This window comes from Haliotis cracherodii, unplaced genomic scaffold (genome assembly GCF_022045235.1).
Source record: "Haliotis cracherodii isolate W230 unplaced genomic scaffold, xgHalCrac1.p SCAF_10, whole genome shotgun sequence".
Classification (NCBI taxonomy): Eukaryota; Metazoa; Mollusca; class Gastropoda; order Lepetellida; family Haliotidae; genus Haliotis; species Haliotis cracherodii.
In genome coordinates, this window is record NW_027266265.1 from 44,305,468 (window position 1) to 44,327,383 (window position 21,916).

General features: G+C 42.7%; 1 protein-coding gene across 1 annotated transcript in view; it reads right to left on the reverse strand.

Moving 5' to 3' along the window:
* Window positions 1-18,984, reverse strand: part of LOC139453842 (regulator of G-protein signaling protein-like) — a 30,529-nt gene extending 11,545 nt beyond the window's left edge. Inside the window, exons 1-14 of the mRNA XM_071235294.1 lie at window positions 18,963-18,984; window positions 18,460-18,545; window positions 16,604-16,681; window positions 15,546-15,687; window positions 14,876-15,136; window positions 13,798-14,006; window positions 12,849-13,083; window positions 11,153-11,835; window positions 10,583-10,645; window positions 9,420-9,669; window positions 7,742-7,843; window positions 3,870-4,044; window positions 3,514-3,707; window positions 907-1,024 (exon numbers count right to left, since the gene is read on the reverse strand). Coding sequence (XP_071091395.1) covers window positions 907-1,024; window positions 3,514-3,707; window positions 3,870-4,044; window positions 7,742-7,843; window positions 9,420-9,669; window positions 10,583-10,645; window positions 11,153-11,835; window positions 12,849-13,083; window positions 13,798-14,006; window positions 14,876-15,136; window positions 15,546-15,687; window positions 16,604-16,681; window positions 18,460-18,545; window positions 18,963-18,984 — 2,618 coding nt within the window. The remainder of the gene's footprint in view (window positions 1-906; window positions 1,025-3,513; window positions 3,708-3,869; window positions 4,045-7,741; window positions 7,844-9,419; window positions 9,670-10,582; window positions 10,646-11,152; window positions 11,836-12,848; window positions 13,084-13,797; window positions 14,007-14,875; window positions 15,137-15,545; window positions 15,688-16,603; window positions 16,682-18,459; window positions 18,546-18,962) is intronic.
* Between the last annotated feature and the right edge of the window lie 2,932 nt (window positions 18,985-21,916).

Sequence of the window (21,916 nt, forward strand, 5' to 3'; positions counted from 1 at the left end):
GGATGATAGTATTGTTCGACAGCACGTAACACAAATGAAATATCTTTGCAAGTTGTTGCGTTTGGGCGATGCTGCACGTGTAAAATGACGTGAAGAAAACTTGCGATGCACGTGAAGCGTGATATCCGGTTTTAAAACGGTGGCATGGAAAATGGCCGCTCTGTACGAAACGACGATCACTAAGCTTACGCGGCGTAACAGGATGAATGTCAATCATCCTGTCAATCACTGGATTGTCTGGCCCAGACTCAGTTATTTACATACCGCGGTCATATAGCTGGAATATTGCTGAGTGCAGCGTTAAACAACAAACAAACAGAGTTTATATTTCGCTAAATGACTATACTTTCATAAAAAGAACATTTGCATCAACTCGTGGTTGTGTAAACTTTATATAAACTAATCGGTATGCCCAGTTACTGTTGTCAGTATTATACAAGTAATTACTCTTTACGATCTCAGTATGCGGAAATCATGACCCGAGGACCCGCGTGTCCGGTCAGACCGCCGGAGGGGGCGGGTCCGAGGGTCCTTGTTTTAATATTTACCTCATCAAGAATAATCATTCTTTTTGTTGAACCGAAATTCATTTTCAAGTTTATATATGTGGAGTCATCTGTTTCATTACAGTGACCTAGCTGCGAACCGTAAAGTGTTCGTACCAGACGCCATTTTGTTTTCTGTCAGACGAGTCAATATTCACCATGTGATAGGTCAATACTGATCATGTGACGAGTCAATATTCGAGGTCAGTGTCAGTCACATGATTTCGGGGTCAACATTAAATGCACTATTTCGTCACGTGGTACGGATTAACCAGTGTAATTGCAAGATTCTTCATAGAGGTATAACAAATATTTATATCCCCCAGTTATGCTTTCTCCGTCCCAAATCGACCCCTCTTACCACTTCTGTTCCATCGTCCTGAAGACACTGACCTGGGCGCACACCATCATACCGTACGTGACGTTATCCATGTACGGGATCTGTTTTATCACCTCATCGCTGCATTCCAGGTTCGCGCCTATGATATAACAAAATGAGGACTAAGAGATATTAGATTGGTTCGACGCAACGAACATACTGTTGTGTGAACCGTCGCTCATGAACGCATCACATGTGACGTCATACATCCATGACTCGAGATGTACCATTTGTCTCGTGCAGGATTAGCAGGTAAAGTTGTCGTGATAACACGTGACTGATTGTTAGTTTTGTCATCAATTGGTACACATTGGAAACATCTATTCTTAACGTACCAAACTTCTCAATATGTTGTAGGTTACGCGTTTCTTTTGACGGTGAGTATATGACGAATTCAGGCTTCACCCATAGGTGTGGCAATTAATTTTACACTTCTATTACACTTATATATATATAAACAATGTTACATAACAACATCCTTTTCTAAACTGATCGTCAGTCAGTCTGGTATTCTAAAACTGCCAACTTATCCTGGTTGAATTTATCTCCTTACCCGACGTCATCCACAGAGGGTCAGTGTGTTGAAAGAATTTTGTTGCCTATTTCACGGCATTTAACCTTAATATGAGGAAAGCCCAAAGTGATTCATTTCTACGGGGACCATGTTGCCAAGGCAAGAGAGTTAACTGACTAAAATACATCTAGTCCAGTTTCCACCCTTGCCGAACTAGGCTGGTATTCCTGGGCTCGATCGGAGCTACACTTGTGGCTCTTACGAGTTATGTCCCTTCTATGTCTCTCCTATGGACCAATCAGATTCCACCTCTCGTTTCACTTGCATTTGCTTCAAACAAAATGGTGGCGCCCAGTCAAAACGATCTGATCGATAATCAATATTTATATTGTGATAAAACGGGTCTTGCATCAAATAACGTGAGCACCTTGATTAAAAATATGAAAAGATTTAGAAAATATCTGTTGACTTCGAGTTGGCGGTGCCCATGCTTTGCAAATCCTCCAATCGACCGAAATCTGCATGACAATTTACGAACCGGATTTCGATTTCGTTGGACTTATGCATAGACTCGTTAGTCCAGCAAAAATGTAACTCCATAATACCAGCCTAGTTCGGCAAGGGTGTAAACTGAACTTTTATAGTCAGTTAACTTCCTTGCCTCGGAAAGATGAAGGGGACTAACGTTTGTTGAAGCCCACGGGAATGTTTTCATCATAAACAGGCTGAATCTGGGATTCGAACGCAAAAAAAATATATTATGGTGCGTCTAAGGGACGCAACTCTGCACAGTGATTTGCGGCGACTCGGATGACTGGGCCACCCGAGAACGCTGGTTAGCAAGGGGTGCTCTGCCACAGATGAGGCCAGAATTTCGGCGATGTCAGCATCTCATAGGGAACTTAACTTACTTTGTGAGGGGCGGTGGGGTACCTTATTGGTAAAAGTGATCGCTCTTCACGCTGACGAACCGGGTTCTATTTCCCATATTGTAAAATATGTGAAGCTCATTTCTATTGTCCCACTCTAGAATATTGCTAAAGCCATCCATACACACTCACTCGGTGAGGTGAGGCGAGGTGAAATGGGGTTTAACGTCGAGCTAAAGATTGTTCCAATCAATCATTTTATTTCCAATACATAGAGGCCACAGGCCTATGTGTACAAAAGTTGAGTACAGACAGGTTTTAAGCGTTCAGTTTCGCATTTCTTACTTCATTTGCATAATATAGATATTTTGCTAGATTTGTAATAATATATGTATCTGGTGATGACAGAAGCATATTAAATTTATGAACGTTAGGATGACAATAGAACTTTGCTTTTGAGATATAGTTGCCATATCTTGGCATACGATGGACAAATAAGCAGGAAGTGGTACTCGGTTTCAACACAGTCTAATTTAAAAGGTTTGCATTTTCTTAAATTTCTTGGGATTTTATAATGACGTCCATTCTCAATTTCCAAAGTATGGCAACTCAGTCTGAATCTCGTGAGGGTTGTTTTTTATATTTTGCGAATTTAAGAATGACAAATAAGGGTCACATTTAAATAAGAATGTTACACTTACATAGCGACGTGCAGGCAGATCTAATACCAGTTTTATAGTGCTAGCCCAATGCAGTTTAACGCGGATACCCTACTCAAGAACAGTGTACTGACTACAAGCCAACCAGGCAAGCTAAGATCTTTCTTCTGTGTATCGAATCATCTATACAAACCAAGGAATATATTGGCTCTACTCATTAATTTGTTTTGACAAGTTTGTCACTTTTGAATTGACATATTTTGTTTTTGACACGTCTAAATGGGGTCGTTGACCCTGAGGCGTGAAAGGAACCAGTGATCATTGTTCGAATCTGAGATTCGTCTGACTTATGATCCTTGGTTTGTCAGCACTCTGACAGGCTTAGGCACCATATATTATCGTCTTTTGGTGTAACACGGCTGGGGATGGAACTCCTGACCCTCGGCTCTCTTGGCAGACGTTCGATTCCCTGGACCAAGGAATCGCTTAGTCACTCACTCACTTACTTACTCATTATGAAACGGATATTCCAAATATGGCTACGTACCATACTTGGCCTGTTTGCCGAAGAATCTCCTGAAGATGTGGTTGGTCTTTATGTGTCTGGCTTTGAAATTGGCCGTTTCCTTCAGGTCCTCCACGGCGCGCCAGAACTGTAGGGGAACGATGACCTTCCGGGCCGCAAGGAACCGCTTGAAAAACTCAAAATGGCTTGCTTTGAGGAGAACCTCCATGAACGATCTGGGAAAATGTCGAAGAAAGAACGTCACTGCACGTGGGCGTAATAATTGTCCCCCTACACTTAATCAATCCGTTTCATCATAATTCTTAAACCTGTCCAAATGTAGTAGTTTTTTGTAGTTTTACTTTAGTCAGCAGAATTATATTATCAATAAATTGTACCTGGGTTTATTCGGCCGTCTGATGATCAAGCCATGCCTCCGGATGACCAACCTGTTACCTTTCCGGTTATTCCTCTCGGACGCTGAGAAGCACATATTTGGCAGGATGACCTTCCGGGACACTTTGATGGTGTTAATGTCAATCTTCTCCGGACACAGCAGACGCCTCAGGTGCTCTGACAACACATGGTGAGGTGAGGTGAAGTGAAATGGGGTTTAACGTCGCGTTCAAGATTTCTGCACTTATGTATAGCCACATGCATGCATGTGTTTGTGAGTGAGTGAGTGAGTGAGTGAGTGTATGTTAGTTACCATGCCGTAGTGGTATATCACTAAGTGATAAAAATAAACCCCTCCATGGCGAGGCTATGAGGTTTCACTTCCCTTTCCCATGTGCTTACTTACATATATGTTGATCTTTTCTAATATAAACTGAGGGGCCAAAGAAACTATACCTCTCAGTTATGTTTCTCTCTCTATCTTATGTTTGATTTTCAACTGAAGATATCTTAAGTTAGCAATATTTACCCCAAAATAACCTGTAATGCTTTCAGTCAGCACTCAAAGAATATTTTATGGGTTTATTTTTTATTGAGTTAAAAACCTTTTATAAAATTTAACTGCTGATAGATGAGTGAGTGGTTATGGTTTTACACTGTTTTTAGAATTATTCCAGCAATATCACGGCGGGGGACACCAGAAATGGGCTTCACACATTGTATTCATGTCGGGAATAGAAACCGGGTCTTCGGCGTGACGAGTGAACGCTTTAACCACAAGGCTACCCCACCGCCCCTGGTATTTTAAATATCTTATCGTTGAAAATCGCCAAAATTCCTATTATTGGCACAAATTTACAACATTTCGAACATGGTAAGGGCCATGTGGTTGCGACTTTTTACCCCAGTCTTCATTGAGCCAAGGTATTTTTACACAAAATTACCCTCCTTTGGTTAAACAGACAAATCTAACAACAGTTCTTTCAATTTTCAATTACATAAAAACAAGCCAAGTATACTTTCTTTTATAAATATACCGTCTACAAGCATAGTGTCAACCAATACGTCCTCCAAGCGCATTTCTTGTTTAATGCCGCTCTCAGCAACATTCCAGCTTATCAAGGCCTTCAATAGACGGCAATCATATGAACAAACATGTATTACTTTCACTGTCCACATATACTCTTCTAAAATAAAACCGCAAAACGGATATTTTTCCCCATAAAAGCAAAATTAGGGGACTGAGAGGCGCAAAATGTAGAGGTTTTAAGTGTTATAGTGTCAGTGACAAATTTCCCGAATCAAAATGATCACAACAAGGACATGCAAACCATTAGTCGGGAAACACGTACGATTCGGAAAATCGCCCCGGTGCATTAACAAAAGGGCCATAGAGCTGCACGTACTGCACGTGCAGCAGCACTATGAGCGGTATTAAACACACTCCGTCGCAGTGGTGACTCAGCATAACACCACTGCCACAGGCTAATTTGCATATCACGTGACCGGACTTTTCTCTTGTTTGTAAACAAACGCGCTTTTTCAGAAATCAGTATAACGGACTAATGCAAGTATTTGGGGGCGCTTTACATATTGTTTTGCATAACTATATAGATATGCTACTACAACTGCGACAGTGAGTTGCATGACAATATATATTAAGTGACCGTGTCGCTAGCTCTCCGTTGGGCTTCGATGACAGCACGTGGAGCCGTACAACCAATGTAAACATAGGATAACTACGCCAAAACAAGTAGATTTTTACGTATTTGCATACTTTCTCAATGAAAGTTAACCATTCTTTGACATTTGTTTATGAAAATGTGTAGATTTGTCAAACATGAAACGGATGAAAAGCATATGCAATATCTTGAATGGACTGTGAAAGATGTGACGAATCGTCACATGGCTCTGGCCTGTGGCAGAGGTACTATGCTAGCTGGCTGTCGGCCACATGGAACTCTGGGTAGGAGAGTGGGTATTAAAGTGCATTTTTTTTATTGCCTGGTGTCTGCGTCAATCGAACAGTGACATTTCAACAGCATGCCAAGATTAACAGATGTGTAAAGAAACAACGCTTGCAGGCAGGGGAATCCCGATCGGCTGTAGCCAGGGTTTTCAATGTAGCGCCCAGCACCATCACAAGGCTCTGGGATCGGTTTCAACAGCATGGGTCAACACGTGATCGGCCAAAGTCGCAGCGACCAAGAGTACCCACCCCCGCCCAAGATCGCTACATCCGACTGCGCCACCTACGTGAAAGGACGATCACAGCCACCTCAACCGCATCCAAAATACCCGGACTACGCAGAATCTCCGACCAGACCGTACGAAACCGATTAAGAGCAGCAGGTCTACGAGCAAAACGTCTTATTCGCGCGTCATGTTGAGTCGACAACGACTGCATTGGTGTCGTCAACACAGGGTATGGCCACAATTGCGATGGAGATATGTCTGGTTCAGCGACAAATTAAAATTTCTCCTCCGTCGAGGGGATGGAAGAGCACGGGTCTAGAGACGTCGTGGAAACTGCGGAAACTGCGTACAGGAACTGGACAGGTTTGGTGGGGTAGCGTTATGATGTGGGCGGCTATCTCTCATCTTGGCAGGACAGGTTTGGTCCATATCCAGGGCAATCTTACGGGTCAACGAAATTCTCCTACCAAACGTCCTCCCAATTGCAGCCAACGGCAACGGTGTATTCCAGCAGAACAACGATCGACCGCATACAGCACGGATCACAAGAGCCTGTCTACACAACAACAACATTGATGTTCTCCCCTGACCCTCAAGATCCCCGGATTTAAACCCGATAGTACCTGTGGGGTGAATTAGATAGACGGCTACGCCGACGTCAACCTCAACCCCAGACGTTACAGTAGGTGGCTTTTGCGTTGCAGGCCGAGTGGGCTACCATTCTCAAGGATGTGATTCGCATATTCGTCTCTTCCGTTGGCAGGAGATGTCAACGGGGGACATACACGTTATTGATGATAGCTGACCTTCACCTTGGACTTTTTCTATGTACCGATAACTGAGGTGAGGTGAGGTGAAATGGGGTTTAACGTCGCGTCAAAGATTGTTGCACTTATATAACGACGTGCATGTGCGTGTGTGTGTTTGTGTGGCTGCTTGTACTAGTCCGGACTGGTGCCGATTTATAGTGCTAGCTCACCGAGATACCATGCCGCAGTTTAACATGAATACCCCACTCAGACACAGTATTCTGACTCCGAGCCGACCAGTCCTTGTTTTAGCCCCTTAATGCCGAGCGCCAGACAGGGTAACAACAAGTACCATCTTTTAACGTCTTTTGGTATGACGCGGCCGGGGATCGAACCCCGGACCTTCCGCTCTCCGGGCGGACGCTCTACCACAAGACCATGGAGGCGGTCCGATACCTGAGGGGACTACAAACACCAAAAAAAAAGTGTTCTCTCCAAAACATTTTGGCTCAATGCCTTGTACGGTTCCCGTTTAAATGTATTTTCCTTTTTTTTTAAAGTATATCTGTAACTTTTGAAAGTTTTTTTGTGGCCACCGTGTACTTGTCGGGGTACGACTGGGGTACGACTGCAATTTGCTGTGTAGAGTGTAGAGTTGTGTCCCTTGGGCGAGCCAGAAACCTGTGGATTCGAATCCTATGTTTCTAGGCTTGTCAGCACCTTACCGTGCTCGTGGGTTTCAGACCGTCATCACTTTGGGCCTTCCTCCAACATGAAGCTGACACGCCATGATATAACTGGAATACTGTTAAAAGCGACGTGAAACCCAACTCACTCACTCTAGTCCTTACAACATATCCAACGTTCGTATCTGCGCAAAAACACTATTGTTGAATATCTCAATAGAACTGAGAAGGTTGAAGTCATACCTTGTCTGACGATGTCGCCTGGTCCGAGGTCGAGACTGCCGAAGTTGCTGTTGACGGTGTATACAAGATCCGCCACAGTGCTCGTGGATGGCACCAAGGAACCTGTGAAAACGGAGATTGAAATCGGAGATCCCAAATTTAAATAAAGTTCATAACTAAATTTTCTACGTTGAAAAATGTTCGATTGAGGGCACCGGCTTCTTAAAATCAGGAACCAGAATAATGGTCCCGGTTAGAATAGGTCTTCAGCAACCAATGCTTGTAATTTGGTGACTATGCTTGTCGTAAGAGGCGACTAACGGGAACGGGTGGTCAGACTCGCTGACTTAGTTCAAGCATGTCATCGTATCTCAATTGTATGGATTGTTGCTCATGATGTCAATCACTGGATTGTCTGATCCAGATTCATTTATTTACTGACCGTCGTCATATAGCTGGAATATTGTTGAGTGCGACGTTACATAGTAGTTCTACACTGCCATACCGCGGTATTGACCACGCGGTATTGACCACGCGCCATCAAATTGTTGAAAAGAAGAAATCACCAAACGTACTTGTTAACGTCAGCTATGCGTTAATTTCATTCTGTTTAAACACCCGAAAAAAATCTAAATATTGAAATATAGGTTCACAATTTTAGATATTGTTATTAACTATGTGACATATAGAGATTGTTATACGAGCATGTGTGTCATACTGATTTTACTAAGCGAGAGTCAGAATTCGTTTATTTCCCGAACGGGAGCGAGAGTAACACATGAATTTTTACATGGGTATTTTAACATCAACAGGACACACATGCGAGCGTTATAATTTCTTTATCACACATTTTGAGCTAGCCTTTAAAAAAATCACTGATCACGACCGCCGTCTTAGAAAACCATCCTTTTCGAACGACGTCATCAATCTTCAGCTGTGATGTCGTTTCTTGTGTGACGTCATTCCAACCTTATGTCACAATAAGATTCGAATGATGTCAACAATGTCGCCTGGTTCACGTAAACAATACACATCTGCGCGTGATGCACATACGATATTTAAGAGGTCGTTTTTTTAAACAGTATAGTTGATAAAAGTACTAAATATATAATAACACAGATGGGATACTGGTCCGCCTGCAATATGTTTGGTAACGGGAAACCAGACAATTACTTTTATCAAACATTCCTTATTACTGATAAGGGGGTGAAAACATTCGGCCTTCTCACTATTCTCTGTTATTAGGTGCATAATATCCATTGAATACACTGCACCCATTCGCTATCTTGTGTACAAAAAGAGATAGCTAACGTCCAGTAACGTCTGTATATCAGTATATTCTGTCAGAGTGAGTGAGTTTTAACGCCGCTTTTAGCGGTATTACTATTATATCACGGTGTGTCAGCTGGGAGGAAAACCCGAAGTGATGCAGGTCTAAGACGTTTACCACTTTGGTGAAACCAGCGAGCAAAGGTATGGCGCTGACAAACCTAGAAACATAATAAGGACGTATTTGTATTTCTGTCAGTGTGTAATGTTATTAGACATGTTTTTTAAGACGTGACATTCGAATCGGACTAAAAAACGCGGCCATAGAATGGGATCATGGCATTTAATACAATAGAGTCACAATACACAGGATCGTTGAGGAAGCAGTGTGCAGATAGAAGAAAACAATCGTTTCTTGACAATCACTCACCATCTTCTGAGGACATAACTGTGTGTTCCAATGCTTTTGTCCTGTGATCCTCACCGAAGGGTTTCACGTAGACGTTGTCGTACTGGGGAACGGGCGACGCTGAGTCGGAGCTGCATTCGCTGTCGACTTTATTTTTACCTCGTTGACGTGCGTCCAAAAAATACAGGGGGTCTGCATCCCCAGTTGGGACCCGCACGCGCGGTTCAGGGGATTGTAGACCATTGACAAATAACATGAACCGCTTGCCGCACTGAAATAAGATTGCGTCAGCCGTGAGAGAGAATGTTGTTTAACGGAACAATCAGTTTGTTGTTTAATGGCGCACTCCGCAATATTCCAGCTCTATGACGGCGGTCTATGAATAAACGAATCTACACGAGACAATCCAGTGGCTGACATCATGAGCATCGATCCACGCATTTGGGATACGATGACATGCATCAACCAAGTCAGGGAGCCTGACCACCCGATCCCGTTAGTCGCACTCTTACGACAAGCATCGTGGGTTACTGAAGATCTCTCCCGGATCTTCACGGGTGTATTCCAGCTATATATTAATATAAATGTTAATAATCTACCCCACCCTACCATTAGTTAAGATGCCCATATGCCTGAAGAGACCCGTGAAGATTCCGGGTTAGAATAGGTCTTCAGCAAGCCATGCTTGCCGTAAAAGGTGACTATGCTTGTCGTAAAAGGCGACTAAGGCGATCAGGTGGTCAGGCTCGCTGACTTGGTTGATGCATTTCATCGATCCCAATTGCGTGGATCGATGCTCATGATATTAATCACTGGATTGTCTGGTCCAGACTCAATTATTTACAGACCGCCGTCATATAGCTGAGTGCGACGTTAAACAACAAACCAACCAACCAACCAACCAACCAACTATAAAGCAGTACCAGGGTCCCCTAATGATTATTTATTAATCCGTGATATATTCTGGTTCTCCTCACCGGAGTGTAAAACCCTCGGATATATATATATTCTTTGAAACAAGGATGTAAAATATAATTTTCGTTGTTTTCTTTTGTTCGACATTTTTAACATTATATAAATAATAATATGGAGACTTTTCCAGTCTAATTGCCCAAACATTAAACTGTTTTCATGCAGCCTTACAAATTAGGGGAGCACAGTCCTAGAGTTCTGCTCGTACCTACCGCTGTCCTGACGAACTTCCGTCTGTCAATCTGAGCATACTTCTTCCATGAAATATTGAGACTCTGAAAGAAAGCAAATACGTGTATTGGAAATCGAGTTATTTACTATTTGTTCTAGCTTCGGCTTGGCGTGCATCAGTGGGAATTTCAGTACACCGTGCTGACAAACCAAGGATCATTTAGGACGACTTATGTCACTTTTAATAATTGCTTTGAAGAAATAAAGTGAGAGAAATTAGTGAACACACGTGTCCCAGGAGTTATCAATTAGCCCTAAAGAGTTGCATTCCTTCGTTACCAGGACCTGTAGGTCGTGTGTTCTTATCCCGAATGAGCCACTACAAGTCAGTATACCCGTGTTCATTGACTTCACAAAAGTTTTAATGTCTACGGCCCACTTTAAACTTTAAGCAGTGATATAACTAAATGCTGTTCAAAATGGCGTCAAAACAAACTCACTCACAACTCTATTTATTTTTACGACTACCACAAACGGTCAACGGAAACGGTTTCCGGCAGACAGAGACCATTTTGTTTTGACACCTATTTGAACATACATGAGATCCTTACACTGGAAACGATGTCATGCGCGGAAAACAACAGCGACTCATCATCTCCACTCGAGAGAGTGTCCAACAATGCCATCTTGAGACCCTCAGAGAAAATGGCGTCGTCCTCAGGCGCCAACAGATAACGCTCTGTCAGCTTTCTCGACATGACCTTCTTACTGCTGTTGCCGTGACTGTCCAACTTGTCATCCGTCCTCAAATAATTCCTCACATCGTCCCAGAAGTTGAGATAATTGATGTCGCGGACCATGTTAGACCTCTGAAGGAACTGCAAGAACGGAGACCCAGCCAGGTTGTCTGACACAAGCGCGCAAAGGATGCGATTACTCACTCGCGGAGCATTGGTCTTGTAATCCCTCCGCCCTAACATATAGGTTTTAAGGAGAAGCGGCATGCTACTCAGCTTTTTTGGGTCTATTCTGGACAGCACCTTCCGACTGGGGCTGTTGTCCGTGATATGAAAGCTCGATGTTTGTTGTAACAGATTCGACACAGAAGACCCTGATGGTGTCCTGGTGTTGTTGATGTTGTCCTCAGGTGAAGGCGAGTTCCACTCCCTGCATGGACTATCTGGGGTGACATTGGTGTCTTCGTCTTCTGCCCACGACACCGCTGACCACGGCCTGGACACTGAATAGCTCTCTAATTCGGTAGCGGTCTCCTCCGGGGTTTTTAGAACCGATCCTGTATACAAACAATATATTTAGATACACAGATACCCGTAATCACAAGCTATCGACCCGGTGCCTTCTTTACGTATACATTCTTTTTGTTTAGCACTCAATCATTCGGCTTGAGAGTACTTATGTTTATATATTTGCTTGAATCCCCTGTGGGAATGAGCACGAAAGTAGAATACTAGTATATTTAAAATTACAGAAACTGCGATATTGAAACAAATGAGAAACATATATACGTTCAGTCCGTCAAGACAAGACAAGACAAGGGGAATCGGATGGCCACGTGGACATACACAACCACAGGTTATGGATTTGAATCCAAAAGACGACCCGCTTTTGAAACCTGGTCTATCAGTTAGTTTCATATCGTACTGGGTTTCACCAAAGTGCCATACGATGACGTTGTTATAATGTTGTCTTTAATGTTGACCGTAGCTTGCACCGCCTCCTTGGTCTAGTTAAGAGACCGGCTTCCCGGAGAGCGGAAGACTGGCGGTTCGATCACCGGTGAAGTTATACAATAAGACTTTAAAATATGGCACTTGTTGTTGGACCTCAGCATGAAGGGGCTAAAACAAGGACTAGTCGGCTCGGAGTCAGCATAATGTGAGTGGGGTATTCATGTTAAACTGCGATACGGTATATCTAGCTAGAGGGCGGTGGGGTAGCCTGGTGGTTGAAGCGTTCGCTCGTCACGCCGAAGACCCGGGTTCGATTCATCACATAGGTACAATGTGTGAAGCCCATTTCTGTGATATTGCTGGAATATTGCTAAAAGCAGCGTAAAACCATACTCACTCACTCTAGTTAGCACTAGAAATACCGGCATAAGTCAAGACTAGTACACGCAGGCACACACGTTCCTATATACTTTCAATAATCTTGAACGAAACGTCTTTACCCCATTTCAGCTCACCCAAAACAATGACGTCATTTTGGCCTGTGATTTCAGTAAAATATCGTTAAAAGCGGCGTTGTTGACCAAACTCTCTCCCTACGAGTCAGACATATCCTCACCTCCCCAGAGCTTTAGCAGATCATCCAGTTGCACCTCCCTGGGTTCGAACACGTCGGGAGAGGGTGGCGGTAGGCGAGGGTCATCCTTCTCTTTGTTGGATGCGAACACTTCCGTGGGGACGGCAAAAGCTTCCGGCTGAGCGATGACAAACCTCGGGAACATCCGGCGACACCTGACCATTCGGTCCACCTCGTCAAAACTTAAATCTTCGCCCTCACACCTGCTGAAGAGTGGCTGAAAGACACCCAATATGGTTCTACAGAGCTTAGTCACCATCATTAACATACGTGAGTATCAAACTGAGTCAAGTGCGGTGTTGCGCCCCGTAGTCGTGTCAGGATCCGATGACAGTGTCAGATCCCCTATGATTATCATTCGAGGTTTTGTCAGCACCATACCCGTGGTCGTGCACACGACCTGTAGGTACTCGTACGAGTGAATAAGTTGGATTTTACGCCGCTTTTGCAATATTCCATCAATCTCGCGGCGGGATATACCCATGTTAGGAATCGAACCCGGATCTTCAGCGTGTCTAGGTTACCCCACCGTCCCAACTCGCACATTAATCTGACACGCCTTGCTCCAACTCAAATACTCAAATACGACCTGTGAATATCCGGGGTAGAATAGGTCTTCAGCAACCCATGCTTGCCGTAAAAGGTGACTATGCTTGTCGTAAAAGGCGACTAAGGCGATCAGGTGGTCAGGCTCGCTGACTTGGTTGATGCATATCATCGTACCCCCATTGCGTAGATCGATGCTCATAATGTCAATCACTGGACTGTCTGTTCCACACTCGATTATTTACAGAGCGCCGTCTAATAGTGCGATTATTGCTGAGTGTGGTGTTAAACAACAAACAAACAAAAATCAAATACTGTTCAAAGCGAAGTTGAACTCCACTCATTCACTCACTCACTTCGTGACAATATATTGCATATTGCTTACCTTCAGGACTTCAACGTTGGTTGTGTTGAGCACGTGCAGCACGTGGCGAGGGACCCAGTACCCCTTGAGTAGCTCCAGCAGGTGCCCCTGTAGCGTCGTCAAGGCGTCCTCGGCGTCAAGAGTAAACACATCGTCAGTGTATGGCATCTTTGACAACGTCCCTATGACCTCTGTTATGTTCTTGTCCAAAATCTCGAAATTCAGTTGCCCTAATAAAGTGAATAGTTTTATTAAACCCAAACTAAACATACTCATTCATGTTTTAGAAACATATTGCTGTAAACTGAAGGACAAAAGAAAGTATACCGAGTATATTTTTTATGTAAGTGGAAATTGAAAAACATTTGTTAAATCCGATTATTTCTGTTTAACCCTCACTCATTCCGTTTGTAAAAAGTAGCCTGTGACTTGGTAATCTTGGGTAAAAATACATTGGTTCAATGTAGACTGTGGTAAAAAATTAATTGCAACCACATGACCCTACGATGTGTGAAATTAAAAGTTTTGCCGAAAAAAGCAAATTTATTGAGTTTTAATGATAAAATGTCAGCAGTTGTGTATAATGCAAATTCTTTATAAACTTGTATACGTTATAATTCAAATTATGTTTTTTAAATAAAACCATGTAGAAGTATTCTTTAAGGGTTGACACAACAGTTATTTCTTTTTTTATAATATCGCTAACTTAAGATATTTTCAATTGAAAATCAAATACTAGTACAGTAAACTACGGTTATAACAAACTCAAAGGGACCACTAATTTTAGTTCGTTATAACCGTAGTTCGTTATAAGCATATTTACAGCATAACTACAGCAAATAGTCGGGACAAAAAAGTAAGTTCGCTATATCCGTCAGTTCGTTATAAGCGTGTTCGTTATAAACGTAGTATATATATGTATATAATAGAATGAACTGAGAGGTATAGTTTCTTTTGCCCCTCAGTTTATGTAAATTATGTGTACGTCAAGTTCGCTTTTGGAAAATGGGCACAAATATTATAATGATCGCTTTCAAATCTCCAAAGCATATTAATTTGGTTCTGATATTCCGAATCAACGTTTTTTCACGATCAGTACCATACTGAACGAGATATTTCTTGTTCCAATTAAGATCCTGGGGACCACCGTCGGCGATGTACAGCTTATTGATGCGTTGAAACTGTTGTCGTTGCCGAATGGGGTCCGTGGTTCGCTTTAAGGTTTCAATGTCCACCCAGCAGTTGTAGACTCTCTCGCCATTGGTGCCGCGCATCGACTCCCGGAATAGTTGCGTGCCCACCACGTGACTCAGAAGGTTCACCGTGAACACTCGTGTCGCCTCGGGTGTTTCCAGCTTATCTGAAAAAAATGTTACTCGTGACCGTTTTATTGACATCTATCCCTTTTGTCTACCTTACACTGTCAAGTCTTCGCCTTATTTGGTGATCAAGAACAGACGTATGGCTACAGTTATGAGAAAAACGCTTGTTGGAAAAGAAAACCAATAAAAGCAGTCATTTAACACATATTAGACTTCCACTGAAATTGTAATTAGTCCCAAATATGCAGGTGTAAAAGACGTTTTAAATTTAAATTCTCATTTTTATTTGGATATTGGGATTTGGGAAAGATTCTAAATGTTTTGTTAATATTTTTTAAATTATAAATTATGAAGATCGTGAGGGCCCAAATGAGTTCTTATCCGGCCTTGTCCTCTTGACAAAACAATCGGACGAACAAGTCATCAATTTGTTGTGGCCTACCCGACCTTTTCCGGATGCATCCTGCACGTGGAAGCCGACCTCCCTTAGTCTCGTGCAAAGCAGGTATTCCACGTATAGCCGTGTCTGCCGGAAGTAGGGAAACCGCTCCAGTCGTAACCAGTTGATCACAGACCGTCGGTGGATGAACTGGAGACGACAGGGGAGGAAACGTCAGTAATTTGTGAATGTGTTTATATTGAGAAAAAAATATAAGAGCATTTGATCAACTCAGACAAAACACACCGTCTTGTCACTCTGTATTACGATACTGAATCAAAATGTTTTGGGATCACGAATGTGTTTGGGGATATTTTGAAAAAAAATGGTCATCTTTCCGAGGCAACGAAGTTAACTGACCATATAAGTCCAGTTTCCACCCTTGCCGAAGTAGAATGGGATCGATTGTAGCGCCACCAGTGACTATTACGAGTTATGTCCCTGCTATGTCCCTCCTACTGACCAATCAGATTCCACCTTTCATATAACTGCATTTGCTTCAAACAAAATAGCGTCGCCCACTTAAAACGATATGATCGATAATCAAAATCTATTTTGTAATATAACGGGTCTTACTCTGGTTAAAAACATGAAAAGATTTGGAAAATATCTGTTGACGGTACACATGCTTTGCAAATCCTGCAAACGACCGAAAACTATATACATGCAGTTTACAAACCGGATGTCGATTTCGTTACGCGAGTTTGATTCGACTAATCATATAGACTCGTTATTCCATCCAAAATCCAACTTCACAATTCCAGCGTAGTTCGGCAGGGGTGGAAACTGGAATGTTATAGTCAGCTAATTCCCTTACTTCGGGAAGATGGAAATTGTGTGCTCAGACATCACTACAAAAAATATCCCTAAAAGTATTCTTCGCCCTTAATATCTTTTGGTCAGTATATAAAAGGCACCTGCTTCTGATGATATAAGAAAGTATTATGGTTCGAATTTAACTTCAGACATGGCTCCATTCCATTGCTTGCCAAAGAGAACACACTACTTTACCGCAACTCTCGAAGGGAACGGAACTGCGGCGACGCAATAAGCTATGACCACTTACGTATCGACGGCGCCGGATTGGGGGTTCGAATTCGAACTCTTTCTCCCTGAAGCTGTAGATGGCTTGTTGCCCAAACACCTGCAGAGATGAAAGTCGGTACATTGGAGTCATCAATAAGTTTTACGATTAATCCAGGGCTCAACCCAGCACCAAACCTCTGCCCCCACTTATGACACAATAAACATGTAGTCCCAGAAATACATTTTTCATTATGTATATATACTCTCTAGACCATTGGATTGTTTATACTTGATGTGTTTATACTTGATACTTGATCTCCAGCAGTGTTATGGTCAATCAGAAGTTATTTGGCATACGAAAATCAATGTTATAATGCCTCTCCATCTTTCCGAGGGAAGGGAGTTAAGCTACTTTAAAAGTGGAAACTGGACTTTAAAAATCAGTTCACACCCTTGCCTTGGGAAGATGGCGTGTCTCCAGCTGTATAATCCTCTTGTGAGTTGTGAGTGTGTTGGCTATCACAACGCAGGCAACACTATTTCAGTTACGACGACCAGTGGATAACCGAGTTGATAGTATGAGGCACACATTGTGACACCCGATCCCAAGGGGAGTCCACTCTTACTTTGGACCTGGGGGCACGGATGGCCCAGTCGTCTAAGGCGCCGCGATTCGCTGTGCAGAGTTGCGTCTCTTGGGCACGCCAGAAACCTATGATTGTGGGTTTGAATCCCGGTTCACCCCGATTATGTTTCTAGGTTTGTCAGCACCATACCCGTGCTTGTGGGTTTCACCGAAGTGGTAAACGTCTAAGACCTGCATCACTTGGGGCTTTCCTCCCACATTAAGCTGACACGCTGTGATATGACTGGAATACTGTTAAAAGCGGCGTTAACCCCAACTCACTCACTCTCGGAATCCCCGCATGGAGTCTCAACACGGACATTGGGACACATGGTCCCCGGAATCCCCACAGGAGTGACTCTTCTAAAAGAGGTGAGACCGCCTCCGTGGTCCAGTGGTAGAGCGTCCGCCCGGAGAGCGGAAGGTCCGGGGTTCGATCCCCGGGCGCGTCATACTAAAAGGCGTTAAAAGATGGTACTTGTTGTAACCGTGTCTGGTGCTCGGCATTAAGGGGCTAAAATAAGGACCGGTTGGCTCGGAGTCAGTATACTGTGCCTGAGTGGGGTATTCATGTTAACCTGCGACATGGTATCTCAGTGAGCTAGCACTATAAATCGGCATCAGTCCGGACTAGTACAAGCAGCCACACACACACGTACATGCACGTCGCTATATAAGTGCAATAATCTTGGACGCGACGGTAAACCCCATTTCACCTCACCTCACCTCTAAAAGAGGTGTGTTAAATTTGTCTGTTCTTTTACGCAGCAGTCATGAATGTTTCATCTACATCACGGCTGCCTGTAAATAGTCAACTAGGGGTCAGACAAACCAGTGATTGATATTATAAGCAACGTCCACGCCGTCAGGGTACGATGACATGCTCAAACATCTAAACGATGACATGCTTCGTTTGTTTGTTGTTCGACGCCGCACTCAGCAATATTCCAGCTATATGACGGCGGTCTGTAAATAATCGAGTCTGGACCAGACACTCCAGTGATTGACATCATGAGCATCGATCTACGCAATTGGGGTAGGCTGACATGAATCGACCAAGTTAGCAAGCCTGACCACCTGATCCCGTTAGTCGCCTCTTACGGCAAGCATGGGTTGCCGAAGTGATGTTGTCCTCTCGGATCTTCACGGGTATCGATGATGTGCTATCAATCAAGTTACGTCACCGCTATAGACAAACAACATAGTTCATCCGGGTCCCACAGGGCGGTGGTCAGTGACTCCAGGGACATGTGATACGTCCAGGTACTCACGGGTAGAGACAGGAAGACATTGAAGTGGTCCACGAAGGCCTTGTCCTCTAGCAGCAGATCAAACTCATCTAAGGTCGGGGGTTCAGCTGGAAGATGAATCGGATGTCATATGGCTTTCAGAACCTACACTGGACGGGGAGCTTCGCTGAGGATTATTTGTCGGTTATTCTCTCAGGACATACATATCTTTTACCGGTCGTTTAACTTTCCAGGTGAGTCAGTAGTTAAGTGAAAATATGTTTGTTTGTTTGTTTGTTTGTTTGTTTGTTTTTTTAGCGCCGCACTCAGCAATATTTCAGGTATATGACGGCGGTCTGTAAATGTTCGAGTCTGGACCAGACAATCCAGTGATTGACACCATGAGCATCGATCTCCGTAAGTGGGATACAATGACATGCATCAACCACATAAGCGAGCCTGACTACCCGATCCCGTTAGACGTCTCTTACGACAAGAATAGTCGTTCTCTTGTCGCAGGCAAACAAACACCTCATAGTACATACCTTCGACTGGGGTAACCGGCATATTTGTTAGAAGTCATGTGTCCGCCATCTTGTCACAACATGGGTTGTAGTTAAGTGACGTCATCGAAAATACTATGACGTCATAACGTGAAGCACACGGGCTACGTCATAAGGAAAGAACATCATAATTGCGTTAGGTCACAAACAGTATGCCCGAGAAATGTAAAAAGAGGGATTTGATTGATAACCGGCTTCAGAGAAAGTATATATCTTTGAAATTATTTGTAGACTTTAGTAAGGCATTCGACTCTGTACATCGGGATAAATTGTGGTTTATACTTAAGAATCTCGCCTTTAGTTATAAAATGTCAATGGAAAAGTAAAATCGCGACATTGTACAACTGTTTTTACTGCTATTTTCTGATGATAGTGTAATTATTTCCAGCACCATAACTGGATTAAAACAAATGAATGTATTAGAACAGTTTTGTGAACATGGGAAAAAATAAGCAAATTGTTTAAAAAAAAACAGGGGTATCTCATCAAAATATTTTTTTATAAAGGCAAATTATAAGATGTCACTAAGTACAAATATCTGGGCGTCTATTTCTCCAGCATACTGTCAGGAATTTCCATTCAACACAAGTTGCCACCTAGACAAATTCCTTCTATGGCATTCTAAAGGAATCTCAAAAACCTTGGTGATGTCAACTTTGATACATTTTTTAAGATCTTCGATACAAAAAGTAATCTTATTTTGATGTCGGAATCTGTGATATGAACTATGATGAAGTTAGACTTTATTGAAAGAGTGCACGCCTATGCACTTAAAAGATTTTGGGTAGCTTAGATGAATGCACCATAGAGACTTTAGGGTAGGAACACCCCCCACCCCCCCGTCCCCACCCCCACACCTGCCCTAACACACACGCATACCTGAAGGTACAAATGGCCCAAGTTGACCCCCACCCCCACCCCACCCTTTCAATCCTGGATCCGCCCCTGCATTTCATGTTTCAGAAAACAATCTTAGTGTTTGAGCTATATATATAAGTCGATGTCAAAATATGAATTACGATTCAAGCTTGTATCAAGTTGACGTCATATCGTTTGGGTTGAGATCAGATAGGTTTCATTCCAGTTGTATAAAACAGACGCATGGCTAATGTGTCTGTAGTGATGGGAGATTGGGACTCATAGTATACTATGCATGACATGCATAGCTGTTACAACGTACATTGCCAAGGTTTTACTGAATACATTTGTAGGGGACATTTCTTGTTTGAAGCTCGTGATATTTCCTTGATATGTTAAGTATGATCATCATAGCACCATCGCTTCGTGCAAGTGAACCCTGGTAACAAAGGTGGCAATTCAACAACACTAAGTGAATGAATGAGTGAGTGAGTGAGTTGTGTTTAACGCCGCTTTGAGCAGTATTCCAGTTATATCACCGCGTGTCAGCTTGATGTGGGAGTAATGCAGATCTCAAACATTATTTCGATTACATCATAGCCTGTCAACAATACAGATGTGGTGAGGTGAAATGGAGTTGAACGTCGCGTCCAAGATTATTGCACTTATATAGCGACGTGCGTGTGTGTGTGGCTGCTTGTACTAGTCCGGACTGGTGCCGATTTATAGTGCTAGCCACTGAGAAACCATGCCGCAGTTTAACATGAATACCCCACTCAGACACAGTATACTGACTCCGAGTCGACCAGTCCTTGTTTTAGCCCCTTTATGCCGAGCGCCAGACAGGGTAACAACAAGTACCATCTTTAACGTCTTTTGGTATGACGCGGCCGGGGATCAAGCCCCGGACCTTACGCTCTCCGGGCGGACGCTCTACCACTAGACCACGGAGGCGGTCCAACAATACAGAGGGCACTTCTGGGAATCTGAGAACAATGGAGGATCGTCCAATCTTCATAAACCTCCACAAACTACAAAAGTACCCATAATCAAATTAGATTTTATTTTAAAAAATCAGCATATAAACAATCAAAACAGCAAGTCAACAAATACTGAGAGGAAAAGATGATTAAAATGTCTGATATATTATCTGATAATTTGTATAGGACGTATAGGATGTTCGGAGTATTGCTTCAGATGGCATGATAGCTTCTTTCAGGCAATGCCAGTGGTGTGTAGGTAGAACTAGGTCTGATGTTTGACATGGTCAAACAAACCCGGGTCCTAACCAGGGTAAGGCCGATAAACATTGTCATAATTATTACATCTTCACCTCCACCCCTCTACGGAAGCCTTTTTGGCCATTTAGCATCTTGAAATTTTAAGATGTTATAATGAAATTTCAAGATATTGACTTGGAATTTCAAGATACATAAGCTGAAATTTTAAGATACACATATACGAAGTTGAAATCTTAAGATGTTATGTTGAAATTTCAAGATACTAAGTTGAAATTTCAAGATACTAAGTTGAAATTTCAAGTTAATATCTTGAAATTTCAACTTAGTATCTTGGAATTTCAAGATTATTACCTTCAAATTTCAACTAACTTATCTTGAAATTTCCACATTGCATCGTGAAATTTCAACACAGCATTTTGAAATTTCCACATAACATCTGGAAATTTCAAGACAAAAAAAACAACAACAAAAACAAATGGCCCTAAACATGCTAAAAGGCTTCCGTAGGTTTCACTACCCCACCTCTCATCATTTCAGGGTCCCCAGGTATCCATGGACAAAGACACTCACTATGTACTTTACATTCATTGCATGATGAAATACACCTTCAAAGTCCTACCTAGTGCTTCATGTGAATCAAACTTTCCATATTTAATGAACACAGATGTGTTGAACAGATTGTTTAAAAAAAAATATGAAAAATAACATACCCCTCACATTTGGGTGAAAATCTATTATTGAATCATCAATACTGGTTCATATCTGGTTACCTGATGATGTCATACAGTGACACATCATTTGTCCAGAAACCTGACCTTACTGCTGTGTCTATATATA